Genomic DNA, 14,088 nt, shown 5'->3' with positions numbered 1-14,088 from the left:
GAAGAGGGATTGATTGTGAAAACCACTCTGGGCATTGTGAACAATTCTCAGAGAATAATTCCCAGTTTCTTCAGCAAACTGCACGTCGCAGCAGTGGCGTAGCGTGGGGGGTGCAGGGGGGGCCGGCCGCACCGGGCGCAACATCTGGGGGTTAGGGTTAGGGGGCGCAAATCCACTGGTTAGGGGGCGCAAATCCACGGGTTAGGGGGCGCAAATTACTTGCTTTGCCCCGGGTGCTGACAACCCACGCTACGCCACTGCGTCGCAGGATTCTTCGATGGAAGTCACGAGTGTTTAAAGTGGTATGGTACTGCTTTAAAACTATAGTGCAGATGGGGCTGAGGTGCTGCTGGATCAGTCAGCCTGCAATCACCATCTTGTTGCTGGGAATCACACGTGGGGAGAGAGCCTTTTATACTTTGAGAAGATGCTTCTGGAGCTCTGCGCAGTCTGCTTGGGTTTTCGCAGCGTAAATCCACCCGCTTCCACATATTTTATGCTCCTATGAGGAGGGACACATTTGGAGGAAAGAGTGGGCAAAGCTTACCAGAGCTGTTGCAGTTCAGGTCCTGTTTGTGACATTCCCATAGGCATCTAGCTGGCCACTGTGAGACCAGGATCCTGGACTAGATGGGCTACTGGCCTGATTCAGCGGCCAAGCTCTTCAGCTACAGGCAGTCTCTTGTACCACACTGAAAAAAGGATGATTTGTGTTAAGTTTTGGGTGAACATATCAGACAACACAGTGATTCTTCAGACAGCTCTTGTTTATTCACAGGCCAGAACAGAACTGAACTGAAGGGTTCAGCGAGCCTGCTTATATAGAGCTCCACTACAACGCAACAGTAACAACTTTCTGTAACTATCCAATCACTGAATGTCACTTTCGATCCCTTATTTGCATATGTGGACCTGAGTGAAAACTATCTACAGTATCCCCCTGCTGGCCCAGGGTGAGAACTTTAGTACATAACAATTTGGTTCCAGCTTATGAAGCAGTGAGTAGGGAGGGGGGCACACAACACAACCAAATCTCACCTTGCTCATACAGCAAACGCGCTAGATACCCATAGGCAAGTCAGCTTCTCGCACTGCTCAATCTCCTTTTGCAACCCGGAGGTAATTATGCCAACCTTACAGGGTGGATGTAAGGATGATAGGAGAATTATGTGAAACTCCTTGACCTTTCTATAGTGCTGTGTGCTATTTTAAGGCAAAACATGCGCCACCACTTTCTGTATGAATTTTCTGCCTCATCTTTGACATCAACTCATCTCACATTTGTGAAAAAGTGCCAGATGCCATACCACATTAGAAGGAACAATAAATCAGAAAGTGACACATACATTTGTTTGCATAAACCTGTTTTCAAGCGGCATTGATGTGAATCTAAAATTAAATTTTGCTGGTCAGCACTCAATCTACTGTTATGAACTTGTACTGACGGTGTAACAGGTATTATTTGGAATTGTCACACACACAGAGACAGACACTTTACTGTTATAATCATGGTTTTATATGAGTAGCCCTGTATTCTGACCTGGGACCTTTTGGTGAATGGTGGGATATATTCATACATTCACACACACACACAAGATATACACCATAAAGTTGGGTTGTTCTAAAGCAGGCGCCAGGCGTGGTCAGAAAGCAGATCATGATCTACTTGCAGACTAAGAGTTCCTCCATATGTCCTTTTTATTGCATATTCATTATGGTTTGCCATATACTTTCCCATTTTCACAGTGGTCACACTGCTTCATTTCCAGCCAGTGCATATCCCTTAACTTTCTACTGAAATCCCATAATTTTTTATACCAGAAATGTTCCGCTTTATTTTTGTTTCGCTTTTGTTGCACTATATAACCCCTCTGAACATCAGCAGCGAGATTGGACTGGGAAGCATCGCAGAACACACAAAGTAGAACAAATCACCACCTGCGCAGTATTAATTGTGTCCAGAACATTGTTGTCAATGAAGCATCAGCTTGGAGGGGCCCTGTGTGGTAATTTGCAATATATTGACAAATATTTTTTGCTCCCAGTTTTTCAGGCAACAGGAACTGCAAAATTAGTTCCCCTCCGTTAAGTAGGCAGCGAGAATCCCTGGTACATACTAGTGGAAAGACCTAGATCTATTAGACTTAAGTTAGAGCAAGGGAGATTTTGGTTGCTCATTAGGGAGGCTTCTTGATAGTACAGTTTGATGATGGAAGGAGTAGGCACACTGTCCATCATGACATCTGAGCAGATGACGTATCTGTGGGCATTCCATCAACCTAAACCTATACTAAGAGGTAGTGTTCAGGCCGAATGTTACAGTGTAGACATGTGTAATGTCCAACTGGCTACGTCTTCAAAGCAACCTCAGGAGGGGCAAATGTGCAGTGGTGATAGGATATGAGAGAGTGCTTAACCCTCTCCCCCAACTTTCTCCCTTTAAACTCTCCTCTTCCAACTGATTTCACCATCACTGGGTAAAATCAGATGGAAGCCGCATGTAACATTAACCCAGCTCCAAAGATCCCTTGAGAGGGGTTGATTTGCAACAGAGAATCAGCAGAGGGGTGGCTTTACCCTTTACCTACCTCCTGTTTTCTCCCCAAAGCCCTCCTGGAGGTGGACATATTTGTCAATTTGTGTTTCTCTCATTTTCTCATTCTTCTAGTCTTAAGTCTGCATCTGTCTGCATTTTTTTTTTAGTCCTCATGAAAATTTCCAAGCATTTTAGTGCCAGTTTCTCCCAATACGCGCATTTTTGTATGCTGTTTCGCCTGTGAATAGAATAGAATTCTATTCGCAAGTGAATAGAATGCCTTTTATTTATTATTTTCACTAATACACACATTTCAGGCACACTCCCCCAAAATACGGACTTTTTTGTACACAGTATTTGGTTAATGAACTGCACCACAGTATGAATTTTGAAGGATACCTATTTCAGCTTGCACGTTGTTGTGGAATGTGCGAAACAGGTAGGTTCACATTAAAATCCCAGCCAAACTAAATTTCTCTTCCATCCCTAACATCTCTCGTCTGCTCCACCTGCAAGCAGATTCTCTGCTTGAAACCAGCCCACTTCAAGGATGCTTTTTGCGGCAGAGCAGCAGCTGTTGTGTTAACCTTATACGTGGCTCTGGTATAATCTGTAGTTTGGGTCTCAGAATACCCACTCTGGGAGACAGGAAACCTGGCTAAGCATTAGCTCTGCTCAGAAATCACACCACTGTCAGATGAGTTTAAATAGAGAACCAGCTGAGATCTCTTGAGAATTATCTGCATTCCCTGGTCGTAGTTGTTGACACCCACTTTCCTGTCATACCCAAACTCGAGAGACGGTAGTTGTGCTCATTAACCACCAGTCCGCCATCCTTACTCAGCGATGACAGTATTATCCCTGCAGAAGGGGAGGACTCAGCAATGATAAATGTGCTTTCTTGCCAGTCCCCCCACAAGAGCAATTAAAAGTGCTACTATCCCAGATGGAGTATTTTATTTAAGTAACATGGCTGCCTTCATTAATAAAGTGAGGTGCTCCAGAGCTGGACATCTTTCTCCCTGCTGGTAAGGGGAGTCAAAAAGCAGCTAAAAAGAACAGCGTAAATATATTGTAAGTAAGACACATCTTACTGTCTGCTTCTGTGTCCAGGGGCTTTCTAGTGAAAGGTTCCGAAGCTGCTCGCCTGATTTGTACAGTGGCGTCGTTTCAAAGCTCATAAAAATCAGGCAATATTTATTCCGACAATGTACAGTGGTACCTCGGGTTACATATGCTTCAGGTTACATACGCTTCAGGTTATAGACTCCGCTAACCCAGAAATAGTGCTTCAGGTTAAGAACTTTACTTCAGGATGAGAACAGAAATTGTGCTCTGGCGGCGCAGCAGCAACAGGAGGCCCCATTAGCTAAAGTGGTGCTTCAGGTTAAGAACAGTTTCAGGTTAAGAACAGACCCCCGGAACGAATTAAGTACTTAACCCGAGGTACCACTGTATACATCACTTACAATATTCTCTCAGCAGTGCACAAGAAACTCAATACAATGCAAATAAAAATGAGTTAAACACCAGAATTCAGTAGACGCTGGAAGCTCAACAGGGAGAGGGCCTGTCTGACTTCAAACAGAAGGGAATTCTATAAAATTCGGCCCATGATGCTGAATACATCTAAGCCATGGGGACCACTACTATAACTGTGACTCCTCCTAAGACCTCAGTGGTCAGGCAGTGATGTAAGGGATCAGGAGGTCCTTGGGCAATACAGTGGATGCTCAGGTTGCGAACGTGATCCGTGCGGGATGCACGTTCGCAACCTGCAGCGTTCGCAACCCGCGTCTGCACATGTGTTGCTTGCGATGTGGAGCTTCTGCACATGCACAAAGTGCGGTTTAGTGCTTCTGCGCATGTGCGAGCGCCAAAACCCGGAAGTAACCCGTTCCGGTACTTCCGGGTTTCAGCAATCTGCAACCCGTAAAAACGCAACCTGAAGCAGCTGTAACCTGAGGTATGACTGTAATTGTTCAATTCATTAAAAAGTGCTTATGGGTCTTGTAACCCTAAGGTCTTCCATATTAATTCTCCATGGCCTGGCATGGGACTGGCTAGCCTCTTTGTGACATCACAGTGGCCAAAAAAGCGACAGAAGAGGTGGTTGTGTCACCTCTGGTTGGCCAGACTCAGTGGTCTGGTTCGCATGTCATTGTAAGCCAAACTACTGCCTATCGGGTCTGCACAAACATGCAGGCTCCTGGAGAGGAGCTTGCAGCCACTGTGTTCCCTCGCTCAGTGGCGTAGTGTGGGTTGTCAGCACCCAGGGCAAGGCAAGTAATTTGCGCCCCCTAACCCGTGGATTTGCGCCCCCTAACCCATGGATTTGCGCCCCCTAACCCTAACCCCCAGATGTTGCGCCCGGTGCGGTTGGCCCCCCCCTGCACCCCCCATGCTACGCCACTGCCCTCGCTCGCCATTTTTATTTCTGTGCTGCTCTGAACATAGCCAAGTTTAGCAGGTCGTCTGAACCCGAGTTTCCAGTTATGTCACCTCCTCTATAACCATGAGCTGTAACCAAGGTTTGATAAGCTAGGAGGGAGTTGAAACATGATAACGCCTTTGGTGAATCTGTGAGGAGACCCTATATAGTGCAGGTCCACACCATCTCAAAAACTGATATTGTAGATCAGTTGGGTGGTATCCCAAGAATTACCATTTTCTGCTGCTGCCCCCTGCACTCTGGAATGCCCTTCCTTCTGCTGCATGCGAAGAAGAAACCAGCTGTTTCAGGCATCTTGTGAAAACACTTTTTTTTTTTTTTACCCAGGCTTTCCCTGACTCATAAGATTGGATGCTATTATTCATCAATTCCTGTTTGGGGACACTTCCAGGCTGTCACGATTTCAGCTGGGATTCAATCATATACTGTACCGGCAAATTCAAGTTGCACAGCTAAAGCTGGTTTGGAGCTCTTGCACAACAAACCCACTTCCCCAAATGATCAGACTTCTTATGATAAGGAAAGTGATAGGAAACATGCAGTGGTACGTGTGGGATAACACTTGTTTTGGTGCAGCATTGTTTAGCCTCCCCAAAATCAATTCTGAGTGAATGTTCCTTAAAATGTTGACATCATCTAATCTCCCTGCAAACAAATTAGGACAAATGCTCAAGAAGCAGGCTGTCTGTTTTTATACATTTCTATTTGTTTTTATGTTGCATTTCAGTACACTGCTTTGAACGGGGTGGGTTGTGTGTGTGTACTGTTTGGTCTCCCCATGCCTCCCTCTTAAGCCTCAGATCTCAGAGGCTGTGAGTTTCCACCTTTCACCTTCAAATTCCCAATCTTGGAGACTTAAAGGGGGAGCAGGCAGAGACTCGCAAAACCTTTTCCAAGTCTCCTTGTGCTTCCCTTTTAAGCCTCTGAGATTGCGGACTTAAAGGTGGAGGGGGCAGGGCCTTTTTTCAGCTGGAGCTCCAGCACCTCTCAGGTGGGCACCATTGCCATTCTAAGAGAACAAGGGAGAAGCTCATGGAGAGCTCTGGCAGCCAGTGTGGTGTAGTGGTTGAGAGCGGTAGACTCATAATCTGGTGAACTGGGTTCGCGTCTCCGCTCCTCCACATGCAACTGCTGGGTGACCTTGAGCTAGTCACACTTCTCTGAAGTCTCTCAGCCTCACACACCTCACAGAGTGTTTGTTGTTGGGGAGGAAGGAAAAGGAGATAGCCGCTTTGAGACTCCTTAGGGTAGTGATAAAGCGGGATATCAAATCCAAACTCTTCTTCTTCTTCTAGAAAAATAGCACTGAGGGGGAGACTTGCAAAGGGCTCAGCTTTCCCCTTCTCTCTTTAAGTCTCCAGTCTTGGAGACTCCAACCTTGGAGACTTAAAGCGGAGTAGAAGGAGACTCACAAAGCCTGCAATTGATTTTCCCATGGGTTAACATCCCTTCATTAAAAAAAAAGGATTCCCCATGCCTGAGCTATGGAATTTTAGCCTTCGTTTTGGGGGGTGGGGTAGGAAATGCAGCTAAAGGAAGACATTTCTGAGGCATATATAATCATGCATGATGTGGGGAAGTAGGGTAAGAGAGCTTCTGCTCCAACTCCCCAAGCCCCATGCGAATGGAGGATGATTATGGGAGATTGAGTCTAGCAACATCCGGAAAACACTACATTGGCTCCGCCTGCTTTATATTGTTCTGTTCACTTCTTATATTCTTTGCTTCAATTGGCTTTTTGCAGCTGCATCTCTATCTAGGTTTGCCAAGCAGAAACACACAAACACACACACACACTGCAAATCTAAAAAAAAATAAATTTGCCCTTCACAGTAATTTACATTTTGTTCCTTCGCCGCATACAGATTGTTTTGTGGGTGGATGATTTTTTTTTTTTTTGCAACATTTTACTTTGCAACTATGGATATTTGTCATATGGTTATCTCAGTTGCTTTTGTGGTTTGACATTAAGGCAGCTTCCTATTGCTCTGGGATGCTCTGAGAATGGAGGCTTGCAACACCACCTAGCTGGTTTGCAAAATTAATTCCAATTTCCCATCTAATTTCAAAAGATGCATAGGGCCTTTCCACAAAGAAACCAAACATGTTTCCCCAGCCATTTGTTATTATTCTGTTAGTGTGAATAACTCCTGATGTGCTTCTCCTGACTACTATACACTATCCAACTGCTCTGCCATGATGCTCACACAAACCACATTCCACACAGCATGACCCAAGAGTGGTGGATGGAGTCATCTGGGGACCCTGTGGGCTTGACTTGCATTTCAGGTACCTGCAACTACGACTGCTCTCTGTGTGTGTCTTCCCTTGTGATTGATCCAGAAGCTGTGCAGAATGCTGTGCCCAGTTTGTGGAGTGGAGCTCCTGGAAGCACACATATTACACCTGTGCTGGGGGAACTTCAATGGCTGCCAATCAGCTACTGGGCTGTGCTCAAGGTCTTGCTGTCTAACATATGAAGCCTTGAACATCTTGGGGACCGGTTTACCTGAAGGACCACTTATTTCTGTATAGGTCTCTAAGATCACTTAGATCAGTTGGGGAAATTCTACTTGTGGTACCCCACCAGGCAGAACATCATAGGGAGGTGAGCCCAAAGCAGGCATTTCCTATTTTTACCACTGTACTGTGGAATGCGCTTCCCTCTGCCATAAGTGAAGTGGCAACCATCACTTGCTTCAGAAATCTTTTGAAGACTTTGCTTTCTACCCAGGCTTTTCCTGACCCATGAAGCTGGACACCATTTTATGTCATTGAAACTTCTGAAATTTAGTTTTATATGCTTTTGTGTGTTTAAATATTGCTGTTTTCCTGGGTTCTGGTTGCATTTTTGTTTTAATGTTTGGAATATATATATATATATATGTGTGTGTGTCAGGGGTTCAGGAGCAGAGGCGAGGGCAAGGGAGGAAACAGAGAGCGAGGGGGAGGAGGCAGAAGAAAGGATGAGTGACGACGACGACCCGAGATCTCCGAGTCTGTCCAGTGAATCAGAAGATTCACAAAGAGGAGCACCAGTGGCAAGGGCAAGGGGGGAGACTAGGGGGACACCCCAGGAAGAAAGAGCCAGAGGGGACTCAGAGGGGAGCAGTTGGAGATCGGGACCTACGTCACCGCCAGAGAGTAGGGAAGAGGAAGAGCGCCTGGGAACTAGCGCTGGCAGCTCACAACAGGAGGGAGGGCACGAGTCAGGAGTGGCCACACCTTCATCGGGGAGCGAAGTGACGGTTAGACGGAAAGTGGAAGGTTGGGCGCGCGCGCCAAGTTCAAATGCACAGGAAGGTGGCGCAGTAGGCAGCCCGGAAAGAGAGCCAGGTCCTAAAGCCCGGCGCAAGGAGACAGGGGAGTCAGGGGGGTCAGCGTCAGAAGAATCCCGGAAGGGAGAGACCCAGGGGGGCAGAGGGACCCAGAGGAGAACTGTCAGGCGGAAAAGGTGGAGCAGGGCTAGGATATTAAGTTGGTGCGCAAGGGGCGGAGACTCAGAAGGAGCTTCGCCGACCTAAGCATAAGGCGTAGGGTTGCACGCAGCAGCTCAAGAATGGAGACTGTAACTCAATAAAGACTTTTAATCAACAACCGCTGGCTAGCGTGATCCTCTGTGAGCTAGGATCTGGAAGTAACCCTGACAGTAAGCTCCTTCTCTTCAAATTGTGGACATCCACGACCTCGCGGAGAGGAGGGAAAGCGGGTGCCTACAAGAAAGCTCACGAACGGTAGACAATATGACGGCCGAACAGCAAATAACGGAACTCAGAGACGCGGTTTCACGACTGACTGCCGAGGCGGTGGCGTCCAGGAAGAGAGAGGAGGACGCAGCGGCCGCCTACAGGGATCTCCAGGTCAGGTTGGACGTGCTTACGAAGCAGGGGCAACAGACACCCAAATCAGAGGGGATTGGGTTGGGGAGACGCACAGGCAGTCTGGTCTCGCACTTCGATGGGAATTTGCAACAGTACCCCAATTTTAGAGCAGACGTAATGTGTGCACTACAACTACTGCACAAAGACTTTAGAGATGAACAAGAGAAAGTGGGGTTCATCATGTCCCATTTGCATGGAGACGCTAAAGCATGGCTGCGCAATTTGTGGAGGGATAAGGATCCTGCGCTCCAAAATGCGGACGCCTTTATTAAAGCGATGGATGGCTGTTTTTTATCAAGCATTGACGTGGATCTTGCCCGAAGGGAGGTGCACGGACTAAGACAAGGGAGGGCCAGCGTACGGCAATATCATGCCCGCTTTTTCGCTTTGGTCAGTGCCCTGGAATGGGACAGAGATTCGGCTCCCGTCAGAGACCTTTTTTGGGAGGGCTTGAACAGCTCGGTGAAAGATGAGATTGCGAGGGGGGAGAGACCCCGGACCACGCAGGAGATCGTTCAGAGGGCGCTGGCGGTGGGAGTGCGGCTGGAAGAACGTCCGTGGAGCAGGGACGAAGGGCGCAGCGGGCGCGAACCAGCCAGGGGCTCCTCCTTCCTTCCCAGAGAAGCAGCACGTGCGCAATCCACGCCCCCAACAGGGGGAGGGGTGGAACCGATGGAGGTTGGGAGTGCAAGGGCTCAGTCAGCAGCCAGAGCCCTAGCACCGGCAGCAGTGAAAGCGAAGCCTCCTAGAGGGAACAGGAAGTGTTACATCTGCGAGGATCCAGGCCATTTGGCGAAAGAGTGTCCCCGGAGGCTCCACAAGCACACTGCAGCCTCAGCAATGGTGACTGCAGCAACGCAGCACGGAGAACCACAGCAGGGAAACGACGATGTCTGGCTGGAGGAAGAGGCACTGGGGCCCAGCCAGACGTGTCAGTGAAGCAGTCCCCAGGGAATTTACCGCCCATGGACCCCCTCCCGCCCAAGCCAGTAGTGAGGCTCACCGCATCGCTCCAGCTACCCAATGGAATCACCATGGACGTGCCAATCACCGTCGACTCGGGAAGCAATGCAGACTTCATAGGGCAGGACTTTGTCGACCGGCACGCTATACAGTTGCTGCCTGCCGCGCTGCCACTGCAGGTTGTCACGGTGGATGGCAGGGAGCTGTTAGGGGGGCAAGTGGTGAAGCAGACGCCACCTATGGTGCTGCGGCTTGGAAAGCACAAGGAGATTATCAGCTTCAACGTCACTCAACTGTCGGACACGCCTATTGTATTGGGCATGAGTTGGCTGGACAAGCACAGCCCGACGCTGGCTTGGTACCAGAGGCAGCTGACCTTCGGCTCTTCCTTTTGTGCTGAACACTGCATCATGCCCCAGCAGGAAGGGGAGCAAGAGGAGTCACAGCTGCTGCTAGGCACGCTGCAAGCGATTCCCCACAAGTACGCAGAATTTTTGGAGGTTTTCTGCGAGAAGGAGGCAGACAAGCTACCCCCCCACAGACCATATGACTGCAAAATTGACCTGCTGCCGGGGGCGGCGCTGCCCAAAGGGAAGCTGTATTCCATGTCTGAAGACGAACTGCAGGAACTCAAGGAGTTCATTGATCATAATTTGAAACGCGGTTTCATCCGAGAGTCCCAGGCAGCGGGGGGCAGTCCTGTATTCTTTGTGAAGAAGCGAGACACGCCCCAGAAAAGGCTCGTGGTGGACTACCGCATTTTGAACAGTGTCACCAAGCCGTCGGACTTCCCCATGCCCCGAATCGACGACCTCCTCGCGAAAGTACGCAAGGGCAGCGTGTTCACCAAGTTGGACCTGCGAGGGGCGTACAACCTGATTCGCATGCGGGAAGGAGATGAGTGGAAGACAGCCATGTTCACACCCCTGGGCACCTACGAATATAGAGTTATGCCTTTTGGATTGCAAAATGGCTCCCACGTTTTTCAAGCTTTCATGCATCACGTGTTGGCGGGGCTCCTCTACAAGACGTGCGTCTGTTTCTTGGATGACATCCTGATCTTTTCAGAATCGCAGCAGGAGCATGACAGACACGTCAGGGAAGTGCTGAGCAGGCTCCAGCAACATAGGCTTTACGCCAAGCTGGAGAAGTGCCAATTCGACGTGACGGAGGTGGATTTCCTGGGATACAGGTTGTCTGACAAGGGGCTCGCCATGGACAGCGCCAAGGTTCGAGCGGTGTTGGATTGGAAAAGCCCACGCAACCGGAAGGAGGTCCAACGATTTGTCGGCTTCGCGAACTTCTATCGCAAGTTCATCAAAGGCTTCGCTATGCAGACAGCGGCCATCACGGACACGCTCAGCTCCAAGAAAAAGAAGTTCATCTGGACAGCGCAGGCGGAGCAGTCCTTTCAGGCACTCAAGCGTCTTTTCGCCTCGGAGGAACAGCTGCTTCATGTCGATCCTAGCAGGCCGATGAGAGTTGAAACAGACGCCTCGGACAGGGCCGTCGGAGCAGTCCTGCTGCAGAAGGACCCGCAGGGGGTTTGGAGGCCCGGAGCGTTTTACTCCAGGAAGCTCAGCAAGTCCGAACAGAATTATACCATCTGGGACAGGGAGTTGCTGGCTATTCATGCAGCGTTCAAAGCATGGAGGCACTTCCTGATTGGAGCCAAGCACACGGTGCAGGTCTGCACGGACCACAAGAATCTGGAGCACTGGCGCACGGCACAGTTCCTGAACCAGAGGCAGATACGTTGGGCTGAGTTCTTTGCGAATTTCGACTTCCGAATAGAGTATGTCCCGGGGGACACCAACATCATGGCGGACGCGCTATCCCGTAAGCCACAGTATCTGGAGGACGCCACGCCAGCGGCCGCCATGCACATCTTCGCGCCAACAGTGTGGGCGTGCGCTGCGGCGACAGTGGACCTGGAGGCGGTGCGACAAGCGTTGCAGAATGACTCTTTCGCGCAAGCAAAGATGGCTGAGATGCGAAGGGGCACGGCAGCGACCAACGGGTTCCAGCTGAGAGATGGATTGCTCATCCGCAAAGGGGCCATCTACGTGCCGGGAGACGAACTTCGCGCCAAGGTACTGCATCAGCTGCACGACGCGCCCACTGCCGGGCACTTTGGCAAGGAGAAGACGGTGGAATTAGTCGCCAGGGATTTCTGGTGGCCCGGAATGAGAGGGGAGGTCGCGGACTACGTGGCGAGGTGCGACACCTGCCAGAGGGCCAAACCAGTGCACAGACCGCCGGCCGGACTGTTGGAACCGCTGCAAACTCCGGTCGAGCCATGGGAGAGAGTCGCCCTGGACTTCGTCACGGATCTGCCCAGCTCGAGGGGCAAGACGGCCGTGCTGGTGGTGGTGGACTTGTTCTCCAAGATGGCGCATTTCATCCCGTGTGCGAAGGTGGCCACGGCGGAACAAACCGCCAAACTGTTCATAGACCACGTGTTCAAGGTTCACGGTCTGCCACGGTCTATTCTGTCCGACCGCGGGCGGCAGTTCATCTCGAACTTCTGGCAGAAGCTGATGGGCTTCCTAAACGTCAAGATCAACCTGGCGTCGGCGAGACACCCGCAGACCAACGGGCAAGCGGAGCGGGTCAATGCCATCATGCAGCAGTACCTGAGATGCTATGCGAATCAACAGCCTGCGACGTGGGTGGATTACCTGCCGCTCGCCGAGTTCGCCTACAACAACACGAAGCACGTGTCCACGGGGGTCACGCCGTTCTTCGCCAACAACGGGAGGCACCCCAGAACCTTCCCGGGACTGGAAAGACTGGTGGAGGGGGAGCCGCAGACAGCAGATGCGTTCGCGTCGGAGTTGCAAGAGGTTCACGATCAGCTGCGGCGGCACCTGGAGCTGGCCAAACACGCATACAAGGTGCAGGCAGACAAACACAGAAGGGTTGGCGAAGAGATCCAGGTGGGAGACTGGGTCTGGTTAGCAGCCCACGCAGTGCCGGCCAGGTCGTTGGCCAAGAAGAAACTAGGGCATAAGCAACTGGGGCCCTACCAAGTCGAAGAGCAGGTCAACCCGGTGGCTTTCAGGCTGGCGCTTCCGGAGGGTTCCAGAATGCATCCGGTGTTCCACAGATCGGTGCTCACTCCCTACAAGGCACCGCACAGGTTTCAGGAACCCGGCACGGCGCCGAGTCCGCTCCGAGAGGGAACCAGGCAACGGGGAGTGGCACAGGAGGTGCGCCTCAACGAAGTCACGGAGATTTTGGACTCCAGATGGGGGGAAGAGGGGGTAGAATACCTTCTCGCTAAGGAGGGCACCCCGGCCAATGCCAACAGCTGGGTGCCGGGCTACGCTCTAGATGAACCTCTGCTCAAGGAAGAGTTTCATGCCCTCTTTCCCCATAGGCCAATGCCGGCGGACTTTTTCGACGACTGGCTTTTCACGCCCACGCTTTCAGCCAGCACGTTCCGGGGGTTCGACTCGGATGAGGAACCGACACGAGACGCCCGTTCCCCGGAGGGGTCACCCTCGGGATCTGCCTCAGAACCCTCGTATTGGTGGGATGATCGACCAGAGGAGCAGTGGCGCAGGAAGTGGCTGGAGGGTCCAGGACGAGCTACGCCTACAGAAGGAAGCGAGGGAGAGACCGACATGGACTTTTTCGGGGACAACCAGGGTCTCGAGCACGGCGGCACGGAGATGGAAGCAGAGGTGACCGTCGTTGACGAGAGCAGGGAGGAAGAACCGGGAGTATGCGGATGGAGGCCGGCCACGGGAAGCGAACTGTACCCGACATTCGTCCCTTTGACACTGCAGCACCCAGTTCCCGCACCGGAGGGAGGGGAGGGGGGAAGGGGGGGCTTTGAGGGGGGGATGGATGTCAGGGGTTCAGGAGCAGAGGCGAGGGCAAGGGAGGAAACAGAGAGCGAGGGGGAGGAGGCAGAAGAAAGGATGAGTGACGACGACGACCCGAGATCTCCGAGTCTGTCCAGTGAATCAGAAGATTCACAAAGAGGAGCACCAGTGGCAAGGGCAAGGGGGGAGACTAGGGGGACACCCCAGGAAGAAAGAGCCAGAGGGGACTCAGAGGGGAGCAGTTGGAGATCGGGACCTACGTCACCGCCAGAGAGTAGGGAAGAGGAAGAGCGCCTGGGAACTAGCGCTGGCAGCTCACAACAGGAGGGAGGGCACGAGTCAGGAGTGGCCACACCTTCATCGGGGAGCGAAGTGACGGTTAGACGGAAAGTGGAAGGTTGGGCGCGCGCGCCAAGTTCAAAT

General features: G+C 51.1%; 1 protein-coding gene across 3 annotated transcripts in view; it reads right to left on the bottom strand.

Moving 5' to 3' along the window:
• The window catches only part of BCL2L11 (BCL2 like 11), a 107,471-nt gene that overhangs the window by 55,626 nt on the left and 37,757 nt on the right, over window positions 1-14,088 (bottom strand). The window contains exon 2 of one of the 3 annotated variants that reach the window (XM_082217972.1): window positions 548-692. In XM_082217972.1, coding sequence (XP_082074098.1) covers window positions 548-594 — 47 coding nt within the window. In that variant the 5' untranslated portion in view covers window positions 595-692. Of the gene's footprint in view, window positions 1-547; window positions 1,106-14,088 lie in introns of those variants that run through there. The other 2 variants (XM_082217974.1, XM_082217973.1) reach the window with 2 other exon arrangements.

The sequence above is a fragment of the Podarcis vaucheri genome (assembly GCF_965113315.1).
Source record: "Podarcis vaucheri genome assembly, chromosome: 3".
In the NCBI taxonomy this organism is placed as follows: Eukaryota; Metazoa; Chordata; class Lepidosauria; order Squamata; family Lacertidae; genus Podarcis; species Podarcis vaucheri.
The sequence above is the reverse complement of the archived record's forward strand: the minus strand, read 5'-3'. Positions and strand labels throughout refer to the sequence as shown.